The sequence below is a fragment of the Salarias fasciatus genome, chromosome 19, assembly GCF_902148845.1.
Source record: "Salarias fasciatus chromosome 19, fSalaFa1.1, whole genome shotgun sequence".
NCBI classification, from domain to species: domain Eukaryota; kingdom Metazoa; phylum Chordata; class Actinopteri; order Blenniiformes; family Blenniidae; genus Salarias; species Salarias fasciatus.
In genome coordinates, this window is record NC_043763.1 from 23,633,838 (window position 1) to 23,660,637 (window position 26,800).

Below are 26,800 nucleotides of genomic sequence, written 5' to 3' on the forward strand. Positions count from 1 at the left end.
CTCTTCCACCCTGAGTGATTCCTGCCGGCTCCTTCCGTCTTTCCCCTCCATGGCTGAAAATCCTTGTGCCTTTAATGTGGCGCTTTTTCAAATGTTTGCTGAGGTTCATTGCATTAAAAGTCGGGACGGAGCTTCCGCCTCTCTGTACAGCGGATTTGCAAACATTGCTTTGTGGTGTTTTGGGTGTACAATACATCCAAGCAGCAGACGCGTTGTTATGAACAGTGAGCTAGCCACTGTGCTTCTGGCTGGTGGCAGAATATGGAACGGATTTCCTTTTCTGAACAAATGAAAAGGAGGCAAACTACTGTATGACTCAGAGTTACGGACATGGGTTTGTGAAAAACCTGATCAAATAAAAACAAAAACTAAACAACTAAAGCTGCCAGTTATTGAAAATTGCCCTGTTTTACACGGCGATTATAAAATACTAATTATTACAATGACAATTTGGAGACATTTGTTATAGCAGCCTCTTAAGTCCACAAACAACAGCCCCCCCGAATGGAAAAAAAAGGCAACACTCCTCAATTTGAGCAGCTGAAACCAACAATTTCTTTTGCCATAATCACTCCGAGCTCCACTTTCAGTCACAACACGAGCCGACGCACCCAAACAGTCACCAAACACTTCCCCGTCTGGACCGTCTTCGTCTCTCTTCCTGTCGAGGCTGATTAATGGATCGCACGTTCCCCAGTAAATCTCCCCGCCGCCATGCTGTAATCACTTTTCTGATCTCGGTAATCTTTGACCGTCTTGTTTTGTGATCGTCCCGGCAGCGCTCAGAGCCGCGGCCGGTGGGGCTGATGGAAGTGGAATTGACTGGTATTGACTGGCAGCTCTGGCAGGACGACTGACGGGCCAGACAAAACACGCTCATCAGAGCCGATTTGAGACCCGTGTGCTGCACCCCAACGCACCGGCGGACGACAGAAAGCACGTCCAATGATTCAGAAGCAACAGGGAGAAAACTACCAGGGGTGTGACTCACCTGTGCGCTCGATGTAGTCGACACATTTCTCGATGAAGAGTGGGATGGGGCGCTCGGGGGTGACCAGGTTCTGCAGCGGAACGCCAAAGTAGTTGCTCTCCCAGGTCCGGCGGGTGGGCGGGTAGAGAGGCTTGGCGGGTTTGTTGGCTCGGGGCTGTTGGGTTGAGGGTGGGGAGGGATAAGAGAGGTTAAGTCTGGTGTGTGAGTGGGCAGCTCAGCATGTTGTTTATTACACATGTAGACACTGCAGAGCCCACGGGCTAACGGATGTCCCTCACTGTGTCTGCTCTCCTGTAATGTACATGTCAGGGTTACACGTTATGAAGCATCCAGACTCCTCCGCTCATCTGGGACTAGTTTATGCCGTGTTTACAGGACGAGGACCCAACAAAGTTAAGCAGCTTAGTTATTCTGCTTCTTACTTGTGGAACAGGCTCCTTCAATCCCATTTAAATCAGGCCTGAAAATCGTTTCAGCTCATCACTATTTAAATTTTACTTTATTTTTTGTCTTGTATTTCAGTTTGTTGTAATCAGTTCGTCGTCTTTAGATCTTGTTTCAATGAGTTTGTGAAGCAGTTTAAGCACCTTTACCTGTGACAGGACTGGGAGAATCTGGACTGGGACTGAATGCTGTTTTCAAAACAGGTACATGCAACTTTTTAGAAACAAAAATGCACAAACGACAGATTTTAATTTGTAACATTCTGTCAAAAGGGCCTCAATTAGCTGCCAACATCTTGATAAATCCTGCTGGTCAACCATAATCAAACTTACCCCTCGTGAGTCTGTAATGTTGACTGGTAAATCTGACCATCGTCACGTCACAGTAACACAAAAACAACAGTTACGTCGTTTTTAATGTGTGTAAAATCCAAGTAATAGAGCCAAAGGTGAAGTCGAGTGTTTAGCTTGGAGAGATCACCGCCTTCAACAATCACAATTTCAATCATCATTACCAGACAAAACAAGCAGAGAAATGTGAGAACTGGACTGAAGCAGCGCAGCGAAAGCAGCTTATTGAGACCACGAAACAATCCAGTTTCATGTCTGGCTTGACCCTGGAGATGAGGGCGTTTAACGCTCGGCTCAGCCATGATCTTCCACAGCCGGCTCGTCAATGTTGTGAAACTAGGCAGCTTGAGTATTAGCTGGTAAAAAAATATTTCACGATTTTATTTAATTTTGTCATCAAATCTCATTGCTACAACTAATTAATAATGAATGCTTGTAATAAATTGTTTAAAACTGATGGAAATTCATAGACTTTTGATCACAAATGCAAAGAAACTAGAAAATACAGGAATATTTCAGAGCTTACTTTAGAGAAGAACTTTTACAAATGTGCCTTAATTAATAGGATTTTTCTTTCTGTATGAGTCGACCAGTGGAGCCAACACTGAGAGATCTGATAGGACAGTGAGGAAAACACTGACCGACAGCTGAAAAGATGGGAAACGAGAAGGAACTATGAAGGAAAAAGAAAACGGAAGTAAGGAAACGAGGCATCTTGCAGGAGAAGATGAAAAGAGGAAACATGAAATGGAAAGTTTAAACTGACAAAAAGATGTGAGGGTGAAAGAGGGGGGGGGTGTGAACGAGGGAACTGATAAAACGACACGAGGGAAGAAAGAGAGGGTGAAGAGGAGGCGGCACATATCAGAGGAGGAGGACGGTGGTGAGGGAATACATCAGACAGAAAGTTGGTGGGATGAAGAGCGAGGGAGGGAGGAAGACGAGGAGACAACAACAGACAGACCGAAGCTGGGCCGAGTAACGAGGTGCCGCGCTGGCTTTGATTTCCCACAGTCCTCTGCTCTTCAAAGTGTTGTCATGCCTACAGCGGTCGGGGCTCCTCTCTAATTGGCCGAGACGGCGACTAAACACCTTCCATTTTGTACCTTCTGCTTCTCCTTCTCCCTCCTTTCCCTGATTATCAAAGACAGTTTGAACGTTACAACAATGCCCGGCGCTCGTGGCGCCCGTGCCGTGCCGGCGGGCCGCCGGTTCGCACGCCGTTATCCGATTGGGCACGCTCTGATGCACACGTGCTGAAGTCCACTTTGCAGTCCGGCTGCAAGTAACTGTCCCGCTGGGGTTATTTTGCTCAACACCACCATTGTTACAGGGTTGGGTTTTTTTTTTGTTTTTTTTTCCAGGAGGGGGTTTGGCTTGTTTTGGCTTGTTTTACATTTTTAAGAGACTACAAACATTTTTAATCACAAGCAGATGTTGCTGCCGTTTGAGCAGAAGAGGGAAAAGTCGAGCTGCCTCCTTCAACCTCGGTAACCGTAAACAAACGTAAACACACGGTTACAAATTAGCAAGGAATAGTTTAAATTACCCGCTACATCTCAGAGAACTGCACCTTAATTAAAGCCAAAGTTTTGGGCTTTTTTTTTTTTTTCTGTTAATTACAGTCACAGCTAAAAGCTACAAAACAAGCTCGTAAATTTGGCACCGCTGTAAATCTGAGCCACTAGGTTTAACAGTTTTGGGTAAATCGTGGTCAGTGCTGTCAGGTGGATGGAATCAATCCTGTGAAAATAGAAATGGGGCGTGACCACTGGCATGTTCATTCACCAATCTTGCCTAAACATAGATGAAACATTTATACGGAACTCACTGAGGAACTCCAGACAGTTTTCAGACTGCGTTGCCGTATTTTCCTGACTATAAGGCCCCGTTTACACTAAGACATGCTCAAGTGGGAATGGAACACTTTGCTAGCGCTCTGGAGATCAGTTTACATACAGGTACAGAGTCACTGAAAATGCTACTTTTTAAAAATAGATCAGAAGGTGCAACATTTGGAAAATGCTCTAACTCCGTCTCTGTGTAAACGGAGGAAAACGAAACTATATGAAAGTGCTCCAACTCCATAGAAACAGGGGAAAAGACTGTTTCTGAGACGCTGCGACTGGTCAGACGCACCACTGTCGGAGTAAATAGTTGTTCTGTTCAATGTTGTTTCAGACTTGACGGTCAACTGGTGGTATGTCCGTACGACAGTCCGTGTTCTGCCATTGTTAATGTTGATAGTGTATTGTTCTCTGCAGAATGCGTGTGTGGTTTCACTAAAAAAAACAACCTGCAGCACCAACTTGTGGCCTGACATGTTGACACCATTATTTTCAGTGTTTTGTGTGTGCATAGATATAAATGTCAAAATATACTGCTAGAACAGAATGCTGCTACAGTACCAGAGACAAACCTCAAGTACTCACATATTCTGAGCGGAAACCTTTCCCTCAAAATGTGCACTTGTTTCAGCACTGTAGGACAAGATTGATTGAGCAAACCAAAAACGCAGCTCAGATCCACTTACAGTGGCTAACAGGTTGTAACTCGGGGCCCTGCGTTAGATAGAGCGGCGTGGAAGACGGATCGTCTTTTGTAGCTCTCTAATGCACAGGAGCCTGCAGGTAAGTAATGTTTGAGATGCATGAGACGGTGTGGGGGTGTACATGCTCTGTATGCTAATATCCGCTTTTACGTGCATTTCAAACACCACCGACTGGTGCACGTATGCTTTTTTGTGCGTCTGACAATGAAAAGGTGGTGATTTAATTGCGACATTATTCATGCAGGCGGTATTTGTCTTGGCATTTAGATGAAGGCGGCTGAATGAAATGTTTTTGTGTTTGTGGACGTGCTTTGGAGACGCAGCCTCTTGTTGGGAGATTAGAGCGCCGGAGCCCCGCTGCTTTTTAACAGCACGCGTGTTATCAGGCGCTTTTACTGCTTCTGTGGGAGCCCGAGGAGCTGTGCAAGCTCATAAAGTATTTCAGCAACGCGGCTGATCAATCAATTATCAAATTAGTTTGTTCTCAATATGAGTCTTGGGCCTATTCAAAAGTGAAACGTGCTCATTGCTCAAACACCCCCACACACGCCGATCTGCTCAGGCAGGAGTGTAACACTATCACTGCTGCTTTCAGTTGCACTTTCATTCAGTTTCTCTCCTGGATTCAGAAACACACTGAGGGCAAGAGGCAGTGATAGTATTAATTTTCACAACTATTAAGTCTAATATTCACAGATTCAAGCTGCAAAACAGGATTTTTCTCATGTTCCTTTAATCCTGCAGAATATCAGATGTGATCATATTGAAGTTTTAGCCGTCTCAGGAATCAAATGATGATGTAATGGCCGTGAAAATAATTGATGACATGATCACTAATGGTGAGAATCATTGTCGAACAAGGATCTCTGTACAGATCATGTTTTGTGTTCTTTATTACTAATTAATAATCAAGATGACAAACTGCTGCAATGCAAAATTATCAGAAAGGACATCAAGTGAATTGAAATGCTGAAAAAAAATATTAACGGAAAACTCTTAATAAAGATTTGGGTTTGTTTTCAGTTGATTCTTCTGTTTTCTTTTGAGGTTTTCACCATGTTAGATTGATTAACTTCGAAATAGTTTGTGTGTGAGACAAAATGTTCAACAATTTCCTGATATTTTGATTACGATTTATTTTGATTATCACACAACTCACTGCTCTACTGAAAGGAGAACTGAGGGAGTCATGGACACTTGGGGACTTTTGCTGAAGCTCTCAATTGTAACCTGGCTTTCTTTTCTCCTTTCCCTGTTAAATTTGTCAGACTTTTTTTTCAAAGCATCTTTTGTACTGTAAGCAAAATAGAGGTGAGAAATGAATTTATTGACACAGATGGACTTACTTTCTTGGGTTCCTTTGGCATCTTAGGCTTCTTCTTCTTCATCTTCTTGTCCTCCTGCTCGGGGTCCGAGGTGATGGCGGGGTTATCGATGCCGCCCTTCCAAGGGTCGGCGGGGGAGAGCAGTGGATCTTCCTCACTGCCTCGGTGGGCTCTTCCCTTTTTCTTTTTTTGTGTTGCAGGGCCAGATTCCTCGCCATCACTGTCGGAGTGGAAGCGTCTTTGGTAAGCCTTCGTCTTACTGAACAGGATTTTAGAGCGATGCTTGTATTTTGATGGCCGCCTGCCGGCTTGAAACTTCCTGTCAAAGCCGTTCTCTTCCTCTCCTCCTCCTCCGTGGAGGCTGTGCAGCCCGCCGAATGAGTTGCGGATTTTGACCAAGCGACTGTGGGAGTCTTCGGGCACGGCGTAAATGTCGTCGTTGTGGAAACCTCTGGATCTGAACAGGGTGTCCACAGGGTCTGCATAGTTATCGGACGCCTCCACTTCCTCTGTGTGCGTAGTCGGGCCACGTGGCATCCTGCGGTTGCTCCGCATGCCGGCCTCGATGGTTCTGAGAAGGTTAGGGTCCAGCTTTTTGACGTTAGGCTTGGGGAGTACAGGCTTGGGCCGGACAGGTGGAGGCACTTTGTGGTTGCGTTCATGTTCTCCGACAGGCGTGCTATGGAGTGGGTACTCATTCCCCTCAAGGTCAATCCGGTACTTTGCTCGCTCACTGGGCGTTGGGAGCAGCTGAACATCGTCCCCGATTGGACTGTAAGGTGGGGGGGCCTCATTGTCGTCGTCAGACTCTGGGTAATTGTAGGTGTTGTAGGCTGGGGAGTGGCTATGTGGCGAGGTGGGGAAGACATCTTCGCTGGCTCCAGTGGTGCACTCTCTTGATGAGCTATCGAACAGGAATGAGCTCTCGATACTGGGCTTCTTCTCCAAAACCTCGTTAAAGAAGGGCGTGAATACCTCTGTCTGACGATGATACTGCGACAGCGAGTACAGAGCCGTGAACTTGGCGGCGATCTCTGTGGCAATGTGCTCCCCTTCTGTCATTAGCTCCTTGATGGCATCATTCTCAAAGAAATCAACCTGACTATCAGTGATTGCCACCATCTGGACTGGGATCACATCGTGGACTTCAGCGAGGAACGCCCGCAGGGTTGCCATGGAGGCCTTGCGCTTGGCAGAGTAAACTAAAATGTAGCCGTGCACCAGTTCATCTTTGCGGACTCCGATAGCAGAGTGGTAAGAAAGTATGGTGACCTGGATCCTCCTCCGACTGTCCCCGATGATCTTGTCCAGGATCAGCGTGTTGGGCTGACCCGGCTGCCCAGCGCTGCAGCAATGCGAGTCGAGAAAAGGTGAGAGGATGAGGTCGACACTGAAGGGATCCCAGCACATGGCACACATGACTATTCTCAGATCGGTCTCCGACATGTCTTTGATGCACGGCAGTGGGGCTAAGACGTCAAAGTTATGCTTAAGCCCCTCCAACACCGCTCGAAGCCCCTGTTTGATCTGGAACTCAGTGAACTTGCGTGGAAACGCCCCAGAGGGGATGTCGACAAAGGTGCACTGCAACTTATTTGCCAGCTGCTGACCCTGATGCCTCAGGATTGGTATGTTTTTGCAAACGCTGTCTCTCTGATTTGCCAGAATGAGGATAAAAGGCAGAGGCTGAGCAAATCTGTCTCGCCGACTCTGAGCTATCTCTGCTCGGATCCTGCCTATGCAATCGCCAATACAGTTCAGAGACTCTATGGAGTTGAATACGCAGAAGCAACCATGCGGCTTGAAAGTTGTGACCCACGTGTGGCTGAAGAGCAGCGTGGAGTTCACATCTACTGGGAGAAGCTCCAGCTCATAAATTTTACCATCCAGGGTGTACTCGTCATCTGTAGACTGAGCTCGGATCTCGTTAGCCAGTTCCTGTGAAAGGCCCTCCTTTCCCAGGAGGCAGAGGTTGATTTTATCGATGTTGGCACTGTTGTAGTAGAGGTTCGAGCGGCCATGGTCAAGCTGGACCAGTCTGTTTGCTAAAACCTGCTCCACTTTAAGATCCACACAGTTCTGCCCGCTCAGGCATGTCTCTTTAGTGGGATGGTAAACAAAGCCAATGTGTTTGAGGAGGAGCGACTCTCTATCTGGGGCAAGTTTCTGCAGCGCTCTGTATCTGGGTTCCTCATTCAGCACGCTGTGTATTTCAGTCATCTTGTCGCAACTGGGCGTTGCATTAAGGTCCAAGTCATAGAAGAGCTCAGCGTGCTCGAAAAGCATTTCCTGAAAATCCTCCTTGGCCCTTTCGACTATTTCCTGCTGGTGTCTACAATAAACATCCCTCCTATCTGATTCTGTGATGTACTTGTAGGCCTCATCCTCCATTACAAAGCACATGACCTCCTCCCAGGGCTGCCCGGGGCTGATGAAGTGCACTCTGTCTAGCGTCTTCTTGAACCTCTCTTTCATTTCTACTCGTCTTTTTTCTGAAAGCAAATGCTGGACGTGGTTGTGGTAGATTCTCTCACCGTCGGGTGTGTCGAGGAGGTCAAAGGGTATCCTGCGGTCACTGGTATTGATGTGGTCCGACTCGTCCCATGGCGTCTGTTCCAGTATCACAAACCAGTACTGGAAATCAGGCCGGTTCCGGATGATGCTCTGCGCCTCCGGCCACGAAAGCTGCTCCACCTCCTCCAGGTTGTTGAGGAGGTTGTTGAGGGTTTTTGGCAGTGTCGTGAGGTACTCCTCCTTCCTCCTGCGAATGTGCTCCTGCTTCAGTTGTGCAATGTGCTTTGTGAACATGTTGCGCGCCTTTCGGGAGCCCTCCAAGGTAATGAATTCGTCATAGTCAGACTGGCCTTTCATGTTATTCACTACCGTTTTCCATGTGGTGTGATAATCCCTCACCGTGTGTACCATGAGTTTCTCGAATCTGTCCGTCACAGAGGCAACCTGCTGTCGTTGTATCTTATAGGCCTCCAGGTATGGCACAGTTTTTGGCTTTCCTCTCGTTTTATCCAGCTGCTGGATGAGGGCGTTGAAGCAAAGCTCTACGTTGACGTTGGAACGGGCCGACGTCTCAATCAGCATCAGGTTCTTCTTGCTGGCAACGAAGGCTTGAAGGTCCCTAAGGTGCTGATCCACGCACTCGTCGCATTTTGTGGCGGCAACAACAATTGGCTTCTTGGCTTTGACGATCTGAGAGTAAAGGCTGTTTACAAACTTCATTTGATCGTCGAACTTGCGATTGCAACCCTTGCTGACGTCGATGCAAAGCATGAAGCCATCTATGTTCAGCTTTCCGTCGGGCATTTGCTTCTGGTCGAAGTCCTGCTCCAAGCCCAGCTGATCCGTGCAGATGTACATCAGCTTCTCCGCCGACTGGAGCTTGGTGGCTGCCGCCCGTTTGGTGTACGGCTGAAGATTTGTGCTCCGATGCGGGAGGAACGTCTGGTCGTCGATAAACTCCGTTTGCTCGATGACTTGAATTTTACAGTCCAGGCCCTCATCCCCTCGATGGGACACCTCCCCCCAGTACAAGAAGTGGTCATTGTTGACCACACGTCCCCCAAAGTCTATCGTGCTGAGCACCGAGGTGTGCTCCACGTAGTAGTTATCCGCATCGGGGCGTATGTAGCGATTGCACAGGCAGGACTTGCCCACGCCGCAGTTTCCCTTCTCTTTCTCCGTCCCCGAGAGGCCAACCACGCTGACGGCGAATGTCGGGGGGCGTGCATCCTTGTTCTTGGCCATTATATCCCCCCACTCATTGCTAACTTGGTCACTTTCAGGGAAAATAAGGTCACGATATCATTCCAGTTCTGCTTGTCAGTGGTACAGAGGCACTTTCATCCTTGTTTACCCCCGTTTCTACTGAATGCCCCCTCCTCCAACTCTGTGTGCGTCTCTGTGTATCTTTCTTCTTTTCTGTCCAAGGTCTTCTTTAAGCTGGCACAGATCAGCCGCCTTCTCCGTTTATCACCTGCCTGCAAGACAGAGAAATCACTATTAGGAAATGGATAAAAAGGAGAAACAAACAAATGCGTATTTGCATCGATTTCTCCTCAGAGCACTTCCTTATCGCCAATAATGTAATTAGTTCTTTTATTGGAAGTACACCCCTCTGGGACATGTATGGACATGTGTGTACACACATTTAAAAACTAATCACACATGTTTATCTGGCATTACATACTGTTATCAGAAAATTGAGACAAACGTACACATTATCACACTTGCACAGGACTAAATAATCCCTCTGTAATGGCCAAGTTTAATAAGGTTGTGAAGCAGTCTTTCATGTGTAAATAATACAACAGACTGGCATAATTAGGTAGCTGGGAAGGCTTCTTTTCCTGGTTAATATTTGTGTTTACATGTCCATCATCTGAAAATCTGCAGAGAGGTAGAAAAATGAGGCTCAGGCAGTCAATATTGTGGTTCAGTGTGAGTCAGATTTTTGTAAGTACATTTCAAATGTGTGCTATGTGTTTTAGCATTATGTGCTACCCAAGAAATTACAATTCTGTTTAGAGAAGTGTAATTTAAGCTTGTATTACTGGTCTTTTGTTTAGAAAATGCACTTGTTTCATTGTAGTAAAGGAGAGTTTTATTCATGGGGAAAATAAAGTGAATCAATGTTGCTCCTTATATTGGACATAAACTGAGACTCACTGGTTGATATTCTGTCCAAAAACGCAACAATAGCTCATGGTATTTATGGGAAAATAATATGATTGACAATCTGAAAAAGCATGATGGAAAAATTCTGATTATTCCCAGGTTTATCAAATGTTTTACCCTTTAAATGTTCACAATTCAGTAATTAAGCTTATTTGACACTAATTGAGTAGCTGGAAAGGATTTTTTCCAGCAAAGATGAAGGTTTGAAAAGAAGCTAAAATTCTGTCAACATGATAAGTAATAATTGAGAGATATTGCTGAGATGAACCACAGAAGTTGAGACACGTTCTACTACTCTCAAAACCTATTGGAGCCTTTTGTTATGCTGACAAAACATGACAACGAATTTGCGCTCGTCAGAATGTTTTAGTTCGAGACCTCTGATCAAAAGCTCCGCCCTCCAATTCGAATTCCAAATTGGTTTGTAAATGAAGTCGCAGAAGTTCTTAACTTAACTAAGATTTTGAGAATTAGCACTTCTTCTGGAACTTCCGATCCAGATTTCCACATGACTGCACACAGAATGTCAGCAAAAAATAACCATTTTTAACCTTTTCAATGACTCACATATAAAGCTCAGAGAAAGCAACTTCCCCTAGATTACCTGTAATGCTCCAACTTGACTTTTTCTGAGTGCATTCTAAGAAAAACAGACGGCGGCATACAACCCGCTTTCTAAGATTTATACAGGGAATTGGGGCGATTTTAAAACATGCAAATGTGAAAATGTTGTTCGAAGAGGACAAAAACCAAAAGAATGACAGTAACGTTTATATAAGAAGAGGAAGAGGAGGAGGAGGAGGAGGAAGGGGGGCGGTAATTCAATCACGGAGCGCGCTCGGCAATGTCACTTCTCCCCTTGCAGAGAGAGAGAGGGAAAAAAAAGTGCTTTCAACCAATTTGTGCCGAGGCAGGATAAAAATGGCATGCAACTCCAGCCCTTTGACAGCCACTGACCTAGAAATGATTTGCTTTGCTGTGAGAGTAAAACAGAGAAAATAAATCAGTTCGCAGATTTACCATCATCATCATCTTCTTCATCACGAGCGCGACCCCGGGCCGCGTAATTAGAGCTAAATGTATAATCCCGGTGACTGTTGTTAAACCTGATTAGCACGTGTGGAGCACGATGACGCTCCTGCTTGATGTTTTGTTTTTCTGTTTTTGAACTGTGACAAACAGTTTGTGATGTGAGGACGGCAGAGCGCTGCCAGTTTTATCTGCCACAGTCTGACACGCCTGAACCCGGCCGTGACCTGACTGCAGGCTGATAACCGATAACTGCACACAGACTCTCGCTCGCTCTTTGTTTTTTCACACGACGGTGGCAATCGGCCAGCAGATCTGAGCTGCAGCGCGACGGCGTGCGGAGGAAACTGCAGCAGAGCAGGAATCCACTGCAGCCGCGGCGACCAGAGCCTAAGCAGCCCTGCACCGTTTACAGAGGCACCCGGACAGAAACAATGACTGAAAGACTGACGGCTTCTGCTCATTGCTACGATTCTCTAACACTGTTTTGCCAAAAAAAAGGAAGAATGATAACGCGTTTTGTTGTTATTCAGTCAGTAAGCTCAGTTATTAGCTGGTTAGTCATTAACGAGTTGGAAAGGTGTCCACTCGGTCAGTTAGTCATTATTCGGTGAGTCAGTGGGTTATTGCTCGGCTGGTGAACTGATTGGTCAGTTAGTTGATCAATCAGGTGAAAAGTCAGTCTACATTTGATTGGACATTGATTGGGTGGTCAGTGAGTGATTTTGTTGGTTAGTCAGTTTAATCAGTTTGTTTATTGCTCAATTGCTCAGTCAGTCTAAACGTGGTTGGTCAGTCATTGTAAATTATTCATTCGTCAGTTGGCTAGATAGTTGTTTTGTCAGTCAGTCTGGAGTTGATTGAACACTCAGTCTACGGTTGGGTGGTCAGTTAACTTGTATTTTAGCTGTTTGGTCAGTTAGTTGATTGTTCAGTTGCTCAACTGACCTGTTTATTATTCTGTGATTGCTTGGCAAATAAGTTAACTGGTCAGTCAAACAGTCCTTGGTTGGCCGATAAGTTAGTCTGTTGTTAAATTAGTTGAAGAGTAAGTCAGTCACTGATTGGCTCATCATCTACCAAGTCATTACTAAGTTGATAATTTAACCAGTCATTAGTTGATTTGTCAGTCAATATCGGGTTAGTCAGTTATTTGTCTTATGGTTATTTAGCCAATTAGTTGGTTAGCTAGTTATTCAGAGCGACGATTGGCAAGTGAGGTGATTGGTCAATTAAGCTGGTTAGTTATCATTTTTTATTCATTCAAGATTCTAAACTTAAGCGTATCCTGGAATTGGACTCTCTTGTTCTATTCGTCCATCTCAGCCCAGAGTTTCTCAGAAGTATTAACCAGCATGTAAACACTGCGGTCTTGAAACTGTGGGCAGCTGTACACCTTTAATAAGCCACTAAAGGACCACAAATTCACGGCTAAACGTTTGTGTGCTCATAAACAAAACCGCTCAGTCTCACACAAAGATCCTTAAATCTGCGGTATTAACTCCTACAACAGACAGCGGGACGTTCCTTCTCTGTCTCTACACTGCGCCATGGGAGGAGGAGAAGAAAGAGACCTTCATCACTCCATGATGATAAATCCAAAAATGTGCCCAGCCCAAACAGGCTCAGGAGTCACCGTTAGCATAACAAAGAGGAGCCAGAACCTGAGCAGCAACATAAACTCCAGCCACAGTCTTAAGCTGGTACAAGAAAAATATGTCTGGGTTTTAAGAAACACTAATCAAAGAGGAAGATCTCCCATCATCCACCTGTTGTCACAACAAATACACTCAATGGGAGATTTTGGAGCTAAAAGTCAGCTTCATTTTTTTTAAGTAAGTGCTAAATAACTATCATCGTGATTTTTGGTTCTTTTTATAATAATAATAATGCATTGGTTTTATATAGCACTTTTCAAGACACTCAAAGATGCTTTACATTACATTATTCATTCTCTCCATACTGGGTAGTGGTAAGCTACTATTGTAGCCACAGCTGCCCTGGGGCAGACTGACAGAAGCAAGGCTGCCAATCTGCGCCATCGGCCCCTCCGACCACCACCAACCATTCACTTTCACACTACGCAAGGTGGGTGAAACACAACGACAAGGACACGACGACAGTTTTACGCCCGCGGGAGCGGGGATCGAACCGCCAAGCCTTCCAGTTATGAGACGACCCGCTCTACCATCTGAGCTACTGTCGCCGCTACTGTTTTTAAAGTGAATTGTTCGCTCATTTCAAGAAGTCTTAAACTAATTTCCAAAATTAGAAATAATTAAAAAAATATCTCAAAACAGGGGAAAGCTAATAGGTATTATGTTTCGAAGACAGATCATTTATGATGCGGTGTTCCACAGGGACGTATACTGAGGTGAAGAAGAAGAAATTTGTTACACTTCAAAAAGTCTGCAGTCCAGTGTGTTTCCCATGAAACAAGAAAACAAATTAATATTAACAGCATCTAAGATAATAAAAAAGATGTAAATTATTGTAAGAAATTGAATTAACATAAAAATGTAAGCAATAAAAAACCAGATTAAGGCAGAAAACAGCATCAATAACAAAATAAATATGAAAAAGTCCCCGAGGAACCAGTTTTGAAACATAATCAATGAAACTGAAGATAATCTAAATCCTCATTAAAAGCAAACACCTCCTGAGCCATTTCTTATATTTACACCTTCTGATGCTGGTATCAAACCCAAAACTCCAAAATGTGATCAGCTTGAAGCCAGTACGCCGCTTCATTCAGTCTCAATAAGAACAACTGCCAGCATATCAGTGGGAAAAGGATGAGAACTGTCTGGGAAATGAGCTGCAAAATGTCCACCTGATGTACAGTTGGGACGCCTCTGAACACGAGCTGGAAACACGCCCAGAGGAGGAGAGAAAGCCGACGGGCCGGTCTGACGGGCGCAACGCTCCCGCCGCCACCGCTCGCCACTACAACAGCTCCCGTGCAGCTCTTTGTGTGCAGCCACGCCTGGCTGCAGCAATGCAGGGAGGAGGACGAGCAAGCGAGCGAGCGAGCGAGCAAGCTGATGAGCGCTGCACAGGAACCTGCAGGCAGCACCGCTGCAGCTAGGGAATTATGGCTCCGGAGAGTGTGTGACGGAAAGCAGCTGAACTAACTTCTGATTTTTTTTTTTTTTTACTTCCTGTTAAACAGTGGAGAGAATACCAAGAGGCTACTGCCGCGTAAACGCAAAGCGTTTCTGAGACACAAAGACAGTGCGTTTTCTCTTGAAATGTCGTCGTGTAAACAGGGTCTGTGTTCACAGCTGTTCTAGAGATATGAAGAAGGGGAGCAAGGATTCTTTTAACAAACATTTGAAACTTGAAGATCAGGAAATACGATTTAAATAGACTCCACAGAAATGTGCAGACTTCATTTTGCTATATTTGTTCTTTCAAACTAAAAGCGTTCACAGCTGCTAGAGTGATATAAAAAAAAGAAATGGGGTAACTATATAAATATACACAGAGTAACTCAGATCTTATGCTGAGTGCATTTGCTGATATAACCGGGGATTACTTTAATAAACTATCATGGGAACTGACATGAGCTCAACTGTTGAAATTCTGTTGGCCACATGATCAGAATCTCCTCAGGAAAACTACTGAAGCACAAAGAAGTCAAAATATTTGAATGAATCTCTGAAACTCTTGAGCTTCATTATGTTACAATTGGCATTACTTGTATTATCTGAACTAAACGTATTCACAGTTGTTTTTGGGATAGAAATAGAAGATAAGTGGGTAGAACTAGAATAACTTGGCTCCTGACCAATGTATATCCGGTTATGGTTCATATAACCAGGAACATGAATGTTACACAAGATGTAACAGGAACCTGAAGACTTCGCATGTTTGTTGCAAGCTGAAGATTTTTACAGCTGTTCCAGAGATATAAAGATGAGAAAAATTTGATTCAGGATTCATTTATACGGCATTTCAAGAAATAAGCATAATTTTTGCTATTTCCATTTCAACGGACACAGAGTCGGAGCATTTTTGAGAGGGTACATTTAGTGAGCGGTTTTTAAAAAGTTGCATTTTCAGCGACCACCGTTATCGCGTAAACAGGGCCTGAATAACAGCAGCTTGGCTATCTGCGCTGTGTACATTTTTAGAGTTCATCCAGAGATTCTTTAAACAAATTAATGGGCAGCAGTCACACAGGAAGGTGCCTGGTTTGAATCCTTGGAATGATTCAAATGCAGAGTTTCTCATGTATTTTGTCATTAACATTAGAAAATATCCATGCTTCTATGTCTTCAGATCTTTTCAGCAGCCAAAACAAAACGAAACATTTAATAAAAGAAACATTTATCACAGTGAACTCTTCCTACACGTGACTCCAAAACCTGAAAACACTTTCAATCTTCACTTCTGGGATTACTGGAGCCATCACTCACAGAATGTGAACTCCATTAACTCCCTGTTGGGCTAACCCAGCGATGATTGCGGCCGTACGTTCCCTCGGCTGACTCCCATCCAAACCTCATTGTTTGAGACTTTCACTCAGATCCCAGCATCTGTTCTGCATTTTGTTTGAGGCCGGTGTCTTACCAGAGACAAGCGGCCAATCAGCTCCATTCTGTGGACACCTGGACGGAGACGTGTTATTGGTGATGGCGTTATTGTTGCGGAGCCCGGACTGCGTCTGTGCAGCTCCGGCTAAAAGTGCGCGGCGCTGCATGGTGATTACTCCATTCACAGCGCGGCTGCAGCCTGGATTAAGGTATCACTTGGCAGGCCTGTTTTAGAGATGACTAAATGCTGTTAAGCCCTGAAACACAGCGCTGCTGCACCCCGCCAGGAAGGGACCAGAAACCTTTTAAAAAGCTGCTTTGGCTGGAAACTTCTTCAAAAATAAAACCTTTTTATAGCGGCGGACTGAATCTAAAAACGAAACTCCAGCAGGGAGAAAGCTGCTGATTCATTATAGCGAGGATGAATTCTCCTCCCGACGGGAGAAAGGGATCAAAAAACTCCATAGAGAAACACAAACTGCCTCCTGAAATCTGAGGAGAAAGAAGGAGCGGTCCATTCAGGAGAATAAATCAGACTTCAAACACTTCACCTTCTCTTCAACGCCGGAAACATTTTGAACAAAAGCAGCCGCTGCCATTTATCAGCGGCAAAACTGTATTACAGGGTTTTAAGTTTCACCCATCATCATTAAGAGCTGCAGTCCTGCTGAACGCAGTGAGAACAGCTCCAACGCCATCTCTCTGAGAAACACTCCGCTGAGCATCCCGGCTCTGTCTCACTGTCATTACCGTCTGTGTGTCGACACGGGAGGCGTTCAGAAAACTCACGTTTGCTAAACATACAGGAGAGGGAATAAAGTCAAACCTCATGTCCAAATCTACAAACAGAAACCCGATTAATAACACTTTTAACAGCTTATATCCCTCGACTACAACTCCTCTGTTTTCTATATTCTGCCAAGTGCAGATGCAAAAGAGAGGAAATACATCAACAAATGAACGATTCAAATTTAAAATTTGCATGCATACACCAACAACTTAGTTCTGATTTCCGCTCTTACATGATAAGATCACTTTAAAAATCCCACAACTCCAGGTATCGGATTAAGAGAGTGTTTGTGTGCATGTAAACAAGCATCATGATTTTAAAAGGTTGAAATGTTTCTGGATTGAGTAAAATTTGGGTCTGATGCAAACAAACAGATGAAATAAAGATGAAGAAGGTAAAAACCCTCATGAAAAACGGTGTACATGCAGGGAATAATCATAGAGAAATGGCTCCAACTGATCTGATTAAAACCCTGCAGCATGCGCCAATCTGCTCTCCAATCAATAATTCTGTTTTATCTGTGTGAAAACTCAGATGTGGAGCTTTCCGAGACGTTTCTCTGTCATGTTATTGCGCATTTATTCTCCTTAAAACATCCTTGGTGTCAGTCGGGAGCAGCTTCAATTACTTTCAGTCCGAACTCTCCAGCAGACGCCGAGCCGCTGATGGATGATTTCCTTTATTCGAGAAGCGCTGAAATGCAATCCGAGTTGACGGAACAGCTTGGTGACGTCCCCTGAGCCTCGGATCCGGACCCGAAGAGGCGGCGTCTGATTGGTCCTCCAGTCCATGATGTAAGGGCGAGTTTATGGGCCGTCCGCCGCTATCCTCGCTGTCATCACTCACAGCGTTTGTCACCGCCGCGCTGCACCACAGTCGAGCGCTGGACTGGAATTTTACCAACAATATTAACATAACGCCAATACCAATACGTGTTTCTGCGCTCTGGAATAAACCCCTCATTCACATCAGACTTTCAGAAGGTCAAGAAATTCAACTTGAAAGGAGGGAAGGGACCTCTTCCATTCAAATCTGCCAAAGTTACAAAGCTAAATTGAGTTACAGCTTCAAGTTTCAACATAGGATTATTTATAAAGATAGTGGGTAGATCGTAATAAGATCCTTTAGGGCTGACAAAGGTATAAAAATAAGATTCAAATAACCACAATATCTCCAATATAACTAAAGCGAAGCACAAACGATGCACAATATTACCACAAAAAGGCAGAAAACGACCACTCTTACACTGAAAGAGACACAACACCACCAAAAATACTAAAATTTAAAACTAATTGATACAAAAAAGCTGTAATAAGCTGCCAAATTACGATTGAGAAATTAAAAAACACCATAAACAAATACACACCACAACCACAAAGACACAGGAAAAGATTAAAAAAAAGTTAGAAACAACCACAAAACATATAATTAAACTAACTAATCTGAGATAAAAAAAAAAATAAAGGCAATCCCATAAAAATGCAAAACAACCACAGATGAAACAAAAATAACTACAAGGAATCAAATGCAATCAAAACATGATGGAAAAGACTAAACAACCACAAAAAAAGAGGCAAATTATCTGAGAAACTGTGGCAAAACCATCAAAACGGCTTAAAATGTGAACAAACGGCACAACTACAGCATGACCAAGAGAAATATCTAACGAACGAAAAGTAACCAGAAAAAAAATCACAAAACACAAATGAAGTGTGAAATGAGCCCAAGAACTACAGTAAACGCTGACTCAGCTATCAAAAGACATGAAACATCATTAAAACTGGATGAAAAGAAAAATACCTACAACTGTGAGCAAAATGGCCACAGAACTACCACAAACAAGCAAAAAAAAAAAAACTTTGCAAAATTACCACAAATCGACCCAAAAAACAAAAGTGGTCTCACAGATTTAAAAAAGTTTCAGGTTCCAGAGCAGTGCAGGTTCAGGTGGACAAGACATCAATCAAAATAACTTCAACTGTTTTACTTTTTCAGGTGGAAGAAACGAACAACCAGCACACTGATGCAACAAACCCAATTTACAGACATTCAGTTAGTTATTTACACTAAATCAGAAGCCTTCAGTCTCATATAAGCTGGTGTTGGAGACAATGTGACTCTCTGGGAAGGAGGATGAACGTCTGAAGCCCCCGTAACATGATTCAATTTCCCCCTTCGTGCCACAAAAGGAGTCCCAGAACTCAGGTTGGGAACAAGTCCTGTAGGATGTCCATGATGGTGTTCTCCAAGCAAGGACGTTTGAATTCCAAGAGCCTGGGGCTTCTTTACAGGAGTTCTGCACAAGAGTACTACGGTCGTATAAAGTAAATCTGCACTTGCGAGCCCACCGACAAGAACTAAAGAAGATTCAGAGTGTTTGTGCTCTTCAGAGTTTCACAGCTCTTCTCCAGCACAGTGTCCATTCATCAACATTCACCAGACCATCATCTGCATATGTGGAGACTCCTGCTGCAGGACTCCAGAAAAGTCTATTTTCAAGGTCTTGGTTTTGGCCCGGTCTCAGCATGCTCCGGTCTTGGTCTTCACTCAGTCCCGAACTCCGAAAGTCTTGGTTGTCTTGCTCATGGGGAGCTCTGGTCTTGGTCTTTGTTCATTCATGGTCTTTGTTTATTCTCTAATCGATTCCAGCATGATTCCAAAATTACTTCAACCACACAAGTTTCCCAACGTGCATGGCGGCATCATTCACCAGCGCAGCCGGCAGGAAAAGTGCCACCAAAGCAGCACAAACATTTCAAAGTTTGGTTACGTTACTTGCATAGTGGATATTTCATCAAGGGAAATGCGACCAAGGTGCAAAAACGTGCACACACACAGCATGACATAACTTTCAGTGAATGTTGCTTTTTCCATCCACCTGGAGTGAATCTCAACTCAGCAGCACAATCAGCACGTCCTAACTGCCTCATTGTAAAAGCTGCTATTACTGTTAGCATTACAGAAATGCCTCCTCAAGCACTTTTCCAAATGAGATTCGATAAGAAAATCAAAATGAAATCGGAATTGTTAAAAGTCTTATCAATTCCCGTCTTGACTGCAACACTAGAAACCCATTTCTGATACATAGACAGAAAGAGGACCTGTAAGGTGGAGAAAGAGACTTTAAATGAGCTGGAATGTGGGATTGTGTCAGAAAAACACAGCTCGTAATCGAACACACAACCTGCAGCGTTCATCACATTTGTTCCATTCATGCATTTGTGAACTAAACTTTGCTCAAATGCAAAAATTACACAATTTTCCATCAATTCTGATTGCGTGACTGTTTCCCAGGAGGCTTTTAACAGGCAACAAGATTACACACAAGTATGCTATGAAAAAAAAAAGGTGCCTCACATTTCCTGGAGAAAAATGGGACTAAACTTTACACTGTACCTGTTACTGAAGTGGCAGAAAACGTTCAAAAAACATGTGTGTTTGAGAGGTTTAACACGTTTAAGGAGGTGAAAGCGTGTAATCAGTCTGCAGTAAACTCTAAGATCAAACTAGATAACACACACACACACACACACACACACACACACACACACACACACAGTTTGTATCGCTCAGCTGTGACGTACGTGGATGTGAGGAAAAATAAACATTCAGGGTTCAGATTATCAGGGTTTTTTTTGCCCTGCAAACATACTGATCTGACATTTGCTGCATAAACGTCTCACTTCATCAATTCCCGCTGCTTTTGTGCGAGAAAGCAACGCTGGCAGGAGATAACATTTGCATTTGTGGCATGTTGAGGTTGACGCGGCTCTGACAGCGATGAACTCAGGAGTCCCATCAAAGCTCTGAAAGCAGACGACGGCGCGTGCCGAGTGGAAACAACAAAGAACCTAATTGCTGTTTTTCAAACGTTGATGAGTCCCGGTAATAATTGATGCTTTTAACGATCTGTGTAAGTCTGTGTCGGGGCAAACGTGACACCCGCAGGTCTGCGGGAGCCAATGACAACGGAGCAGGACGGACGCAATGAAAAGGTGAAATCTGCCTTGAATGCGAGTCGCTGCAGCAGAACGAACCTGCTGACCTGAAAGCAACAACGTGCAAGTTTAAAGGGACGGAGCGTCACTTTGGCTCTGCTAGAACGTTACTTTTTATCAAAATACTGATCGAAATCATTTGAAAAAATGGGGAATAAGCCCTCAATTAAATTGGTATGTTCTGGTAACAGACACACAAAACAGGATATGTAAAACAACATAAATGGGTCAAACTGACAAGAACACAACCACTGATTCACAAAATAGCCATGAAACTCCCCCAAATACACAGAAATGTATCTTATAGAGAGAAATATGACTTTCAAAGATATAAAGAAATAGATATAAAACATCTTCAGTAGAGACACAACACAAAAAACTGAACAGAAACAACAAATAGGCACAAAACACTGTCAAAAGGACAGAAAGAAACCAGAAACACAAAACAACCACAACTAAAGGCAATAAGAAGAAACTAACTAGAAATGCACAAGAAACAGCAAGACCTCATTCACACACTCAACCAAGACCAAAAGATTGTCCAAAAACCTAAATTAAATCCAAAACTATGGAAAAAAATAAATAAAAACAGTCAAATCAGCAAGAAAGCAGGCCAAATATAACAAAAAATACACAAGAACACCACAAAGGCCATGAAAACTCAAGAAATTTACCAATAGAAAGTGATGAAAACTGGTCCCAAAACACTAAACTATCATAATAGATATTAAAGAAGTACAACAAATGAGAAATCTATGTTCAATAGATGATGACTGGACACAAAATACCCAGAAACAACCAGGAAACCTGGATTTCAAGGACAAAACAACCACGGAAAGCTCGATGGGATCACAGTGAAAACACAACATTAAGTGAAAGATCCAGAAATGATCACAGAAAGATGCACAACTATGACAAGAGGAGTGCAACAAACAAGAGTTAAAGTGCTGCAAAATGACGCTGAACGTGAAAACAGATAACTATAAACCGAAGAAAAACATCAGATGAGAGCAAAAAAATAAAGAAAAGTCCACTAGTGACGTGAAGTTTGACAGAAGGAGAGAAAGTCTCAAAAAGTTCTCATCCAAGTGCAAACTGAACTAAATAAAGAATAGCAGAGACAAAACGGTAGAAAAATCAATAAAAATCCTGATAAAAGCTAGAAAACCACCACAAAGGTGCAAATCAATCTTTATGTCATGCTTCCAGACAACTGTACAACATTTAGAGCCATATTCTTACTTTTTAACACCCAGGAATCTGAATGCAGACATTTGATAAATGTACAAAATGTCCAATTTTGGATGATAAAAGATGAAATATTGAAGGGGTTTTTTCAGGGGTCCATCTTCCACCCTTCACACAGGCAGTCAGGTTGAGAATGGGCAGAATTAAGTCAGAACACTGCAGAAAAAATGTCAAAAATCTGGATTATTAATCCACAGGATTATGTGGCTAAAAACCAGCAAAGCAGCAACTTCCAGGGAACAATTAAACATCGCAGCGTGAAGCTCCGGACCCGTTTCGACGCTCGTTTATCTTCCTTCGTTTCTATTTATGTGGGATTCGGGGAACGGGGCTGCGGTGGAAGGGCGGCGAGGCTTCGCAGTCTGCGGGGATAAAGGGGGGCTCGGCCGGGGAGAGGGGGACACCGAGTCGGGGGGGAGTTAATGAGTTGGACGGTAACGTGAACTTAATGCGTCAATGCTCCGCGGCTAACACCGGCAGCCGCGACGCTCCCACCCGGAGCCTGCTCGCTCGTCCCCGGAGCGGAGAGCGACGCGACGGTCCGGTCCGGTCCGGCCCGGCCCGGCCCGGCCCGGAATGAGGGGGGGCGAAAAACGAAGCCCACCTTTCCAAGCCGAGCCCCCAACGAGCTAACGTTAGCCTAGCATGCCGAGCGGAGTGAGTTAGCATGCGTGCTAAAGCTAAGCAGCAGTCTGAGCTGAAGTTGGCCTCTCATTGGGGCTTCCCATTGGACTATTGCAGGCAAAATTAAGGGAAAAATTAAAGGGAAAAGTATGAGGGGGAAAAAATTAACTTTTTTCTGCAGCTCTAACGTGAATCAAATCGCTTTATATAAATAGTCACACTGCAATAAAGGTTTGCTGTGTTCACATCACTGCAGTTATAAAACAATTTTCTCATTTTTCCACACAGGAAGACCCCTTTGGTCATTCACACCATATCCTGGTTTTTCATAACACCTGCATTTAAAGAGAAATAAAAAGGCTCGTTTATCCATTAGTTCACGTATAAACTGCTTTGAATGCTGCCTTTGCCTTTGCAGAGGACACTAGAGTTCAGGTTTTCGATTGCTCCGAGGTGAAATTCGATTCACAGACTTAATAAAAGAACAAAACACTTGTGAAAGCACCCAGTTCTTTTATTTTGAAAGGTTTTATGTGTTGGGTGGGTACAGCCTCCTTTGTTTGGCTTCCTGAGATAACTGGAAAAAATGTTTGTAAGTTTATTTGAGGCATCGTCCTCTATATAGAGCATCTTCCTCCCTCTAACATCCAGTTAATAGAGCATCATCTCTATTACTGTTTCACTAAACTATTTACTAGAAAGTCAATAATCCTGAACTAATTCAGATCTGTTGACGTAGCCTGTATCAACAGTAGCTGTGATTAGCATTAGCAAGCTCTGATAGCTGTTACCTACATTTTCTAAAAAAAAAATAAATAAATAAAAAATGTCTGCATGTCGGTTATCAACTCTTAACTAAAACTTAACGACACAACTTTATCAAAGAAGTGACTTAACTTTAATCTAGTACTGGTTTTAAGGATTTAATACTTGCAATGAATGTAAACTTCAAAGTTTAATCTTCAGGGAATATTATTCCGGTTTAGCTGCAGAGGGACATGCTTAATGTCACTTCTTAACCTCTCGGGGAATAATCCCGCTCCTCTGACATTTTTAAATTAGGCAGATCATATCTTAAACCAAGCTCAGTGTGGTTCTACTTGTGCAAATAGCTGATGCGCCCACTTCCTAAAAGAAAGTTGTCAATCAGATTTAAGTGTAACAAACTGTATTGACGGAAATCGACAGTCCATTTCAGATAAAGTAATCAAGATGTGCAGCGAGAATCGGGGCTTTTGGTTTAGACCTGATACAGTGACATGAACACTGCAAAAAATATGCTGTTTTCTGTCTTTTGGAATCGTAACTGAACAGATGGACATTTTAGGAATCAGTAAGCGGAAGTAAACTAATCTTCATCCACTCTTCAATGATGCAACAGGAAGCATTCATGTTAAAATAAAACACCATTTCCTGTATTTTCACAGATTCAGATCACAGTTTTCCTCAATAGAAAAGTCAGTTCTCATGAATTTGTGGCCAAATCAAGATTGGATGGGATTAATTAACTCAGTTTGGACTGATTCTCATGTGAGCTACATGCAAGGAGTCCAGGAAAGTTGTTTCTTTTACAACTCAACATGAAGCATGATGGTGTTTTTCATTACAATCTGGTTTATTTATCATCTCTCAGCTCTCCATGAGGACAACATCCAACTGAGTCTTCTAAAAAAAATGTCAATTTTTGCATTTTTAAGGGAATATTGACGAGGTATGACTGTTTAATGAAGCTGAAGATGTGACAGGTAATCCTCAGATGGAAAATGGGGTTTAGGTTTGAATCTGGTTCGTTGTGTTTGGAGAATAAAAAGTCATTTATGTCGTAATCAGCAGAACAAATGAGTCTAATTAACCAGATACTGGATCTCCTTCATCCTGACCTAGATTCAAGGAAGTGAAGCAACGATGTCCATCCTCCATCTCTGGAAAGACAAGATAAACGGGAAATATAGAATACATGTGACTGAGCGCTGCTGAAGTGGGAATTTCCAACTGGAAAAGTGGGAAAGTTCCAGTCAGCTCATCAAACATGCATCAACACGTTGATATTTGTGCAGCTACATGTTGAGTCTGACTGTTACTACTGCGTCATAGAAATACTACGCCAGGCTACTTAGCATGCTAGCTAGCATGAGACGCAGTATTTCCGCAGAGCTTCCAGATATCAACTCTACAGGCTTTTTTTTTGTAAATCCCTTGTGGCTCGCACACATCGTAACAACGTCTTTCTGCAGGTTTTCATGCATTCGATTCTTTGGCCATTTCTTTCTTGTTGCCGTGGGAACGCTTCCAACTTTACACGCTGCTCACTTCCTGAACTACCAGCTTGATGACAGCATCTGCAGTGAACAAGTGGGAATGTTACGACAGGTCTACGACTGCACAAGTCCAGCTTTGGTCCAGGTGGGAAAGTCCCACACGTGCTATCAGCTATCTACTCCAGGGTGTCACTTCAATGGTCCAATCCGGGAAATGGGATTTGAACAAAAAAATGACTTTGTAGATCTACAAACATGCAATAAATACCAAGATCCACAGTCAGGGAAGAGTTGGGAAAACAGGGAAGTGGAACGGCTCAACAACTCAACTCAACACTGAGCAACGGATAACCTTTCAATGAGAAAGTGAAACAGTTCAGATTTGAATTCGCTCCAAGAGGAGAGCGAAGCGTGACACCTCAGCATTGGTATGTAGAGGTAGGGAATAGTATTTCAGGTTATTACACCCCATAAAAAGATAGATAGATTAAAAAAAAAAAAAAAAAAACATGTGACCTTAATTCACTTAGGTAAAATAGTTAACTTGCTTCTACAAATATTCTCACACCTACAGCAGTGGCATCTATCATTTAAAAACATAATTCCACCTGTGTGTTGTATTATTTGAGCTGTCATTTATCTAAACGTGAACCTGTTAAAGCCATATCAAAATCCAGAATGGAAAACAGAACTTTCCCAGGTGGTACCTTTCAGATATTCCACCTCCACAATCAAAAAATGAGCACGTAACATGTTGAAACCAGTAATAGTTCACACCGCAACGTGAGAATGAGCCACTGATCAATCCTTAAAATATGAGCATTGACCAACTGGGAATGTCCCAAACTGGAGGCTCATATGACACCACTCAGCACTGAAATTAAAGAATTTTAACCCAGCTAACCTATTTAACTCTGCCGGTAGAAGGTACATCCGACTTCAGAGCCACAGTTCAACCCGTGTTCTGGATAAATTGTGGGGAATGTATCTGCATATTTTAATGTTACACATTTCATGTAATCTTATGAGTAATTCAAAATGGGAAATGGGAGTGGCCCAACTCGGAACTTTCCCACAGCTCAGGTACTTGAACGCATCACACGTAGAAAAGAATGTACGGTAAAACAAGTGAATACACACGATTCATGAACCTTAACGTGAGTTAATGTATGTTTTACAAATTTAAATAAAGCTTGTCATTTCCCATCTATTCATACGATGAGTTTTCCCTTAAATCCCCCCTTAAGCGGCGGATGGGCAGCTCCCAAACGGAATCTGACTTCAGAGTCGTGGGAAACACATCGGGTTAAAAAAAAAAATCAGAACCTGGGCTAAATTTACCAAACCGGCCTCGTTATTCCCACCTCGGGTTAACCCGGGATTAGGGAGCCGTGCACGCGGCTCTTTGTCCCGGGTCGCTGCGGTGAGGAGTGATATTTGAGCTAATGAAGTCCCAGCGCATTCCCCTACCCACCTAATAACATGGTCGCTCCCAGATCCACATACCACGGAAAAGCAGAGGAGAAAGCATTCCCACATCCACAAAGTCCCGATAAAATCCACTGCGAGTGGCCGGAGCGGCGCTCCGACGCGGTCCGGGAGCGCTGCGGTCCGCGGGGGTCCCAAACGGCCGCCTGGCCCGGGTTCTAGGGGAGTTTGGAGCCGCTGGCTGGTGTGTGCTGAAAGGCGAAACCTGCCTCAGTGAGCCGAGCCGAGCTCCCGAGTCCGAGTCCCTCCTCCTCCTCCTCCTCCTCCGGCGAGAGAAGAGAGACAGTAATGGCGACACTCTCTCTCTCTCTCTCTCTCTCTCTCTCTCTCTCTCTCTCTCTCTCTCTCTCTCTCTCTCTCTCTCTCTCTCTCTCTCTCTCTCACTCTCTCCCCCAAATGTCCCACATTTACATGTAAACTAATTTTTTAATCAACACACCAGATTTAATGCAAAATGTGACTTTTATTCAACTTTTG

General features: G+C 43.7%; 1 protein-coding gene across 2 annotated transcripts in view; it reads right to left on the bottom strand.

Annotated features, from left to right (window-relative positions):
• arhgap5 (Rho GTPase activating protein 5) overlaps nt 1–26,571 on the bottom strand; it is a 58,669-nt gene extending 32,098 nt beyond the window's left edge. Inside the window, exons 1-3 of one of the 2 annotated variants that reach the window (XM_030116485.1) lie at nt 26,342–26,571; nt 5,683–9,653; nt 992–1,145 (exon numbers count right to left, since the gene is read on the bottom strand). In XM_030116485.1, the coding sequence (XP_029972345.1) occupies nt 992–1,145; nt 5,683–9,420 (3,892 nt within the window). In that variant the 5' untranslated portion in view covers nt 9,421–9,653; nt 26,342–26,571. Of the gene's footprint in view, nt 1–991; nt 1,146–5,682; nt 9,654–26,309 lie in introns of both variants that reach the window. The other variant, XM_030116484.1, reaches the window with a different exon arrangement.
• Between the last annotated feature and the right edge of the window lie 229 nt (nt 26,572–26,800).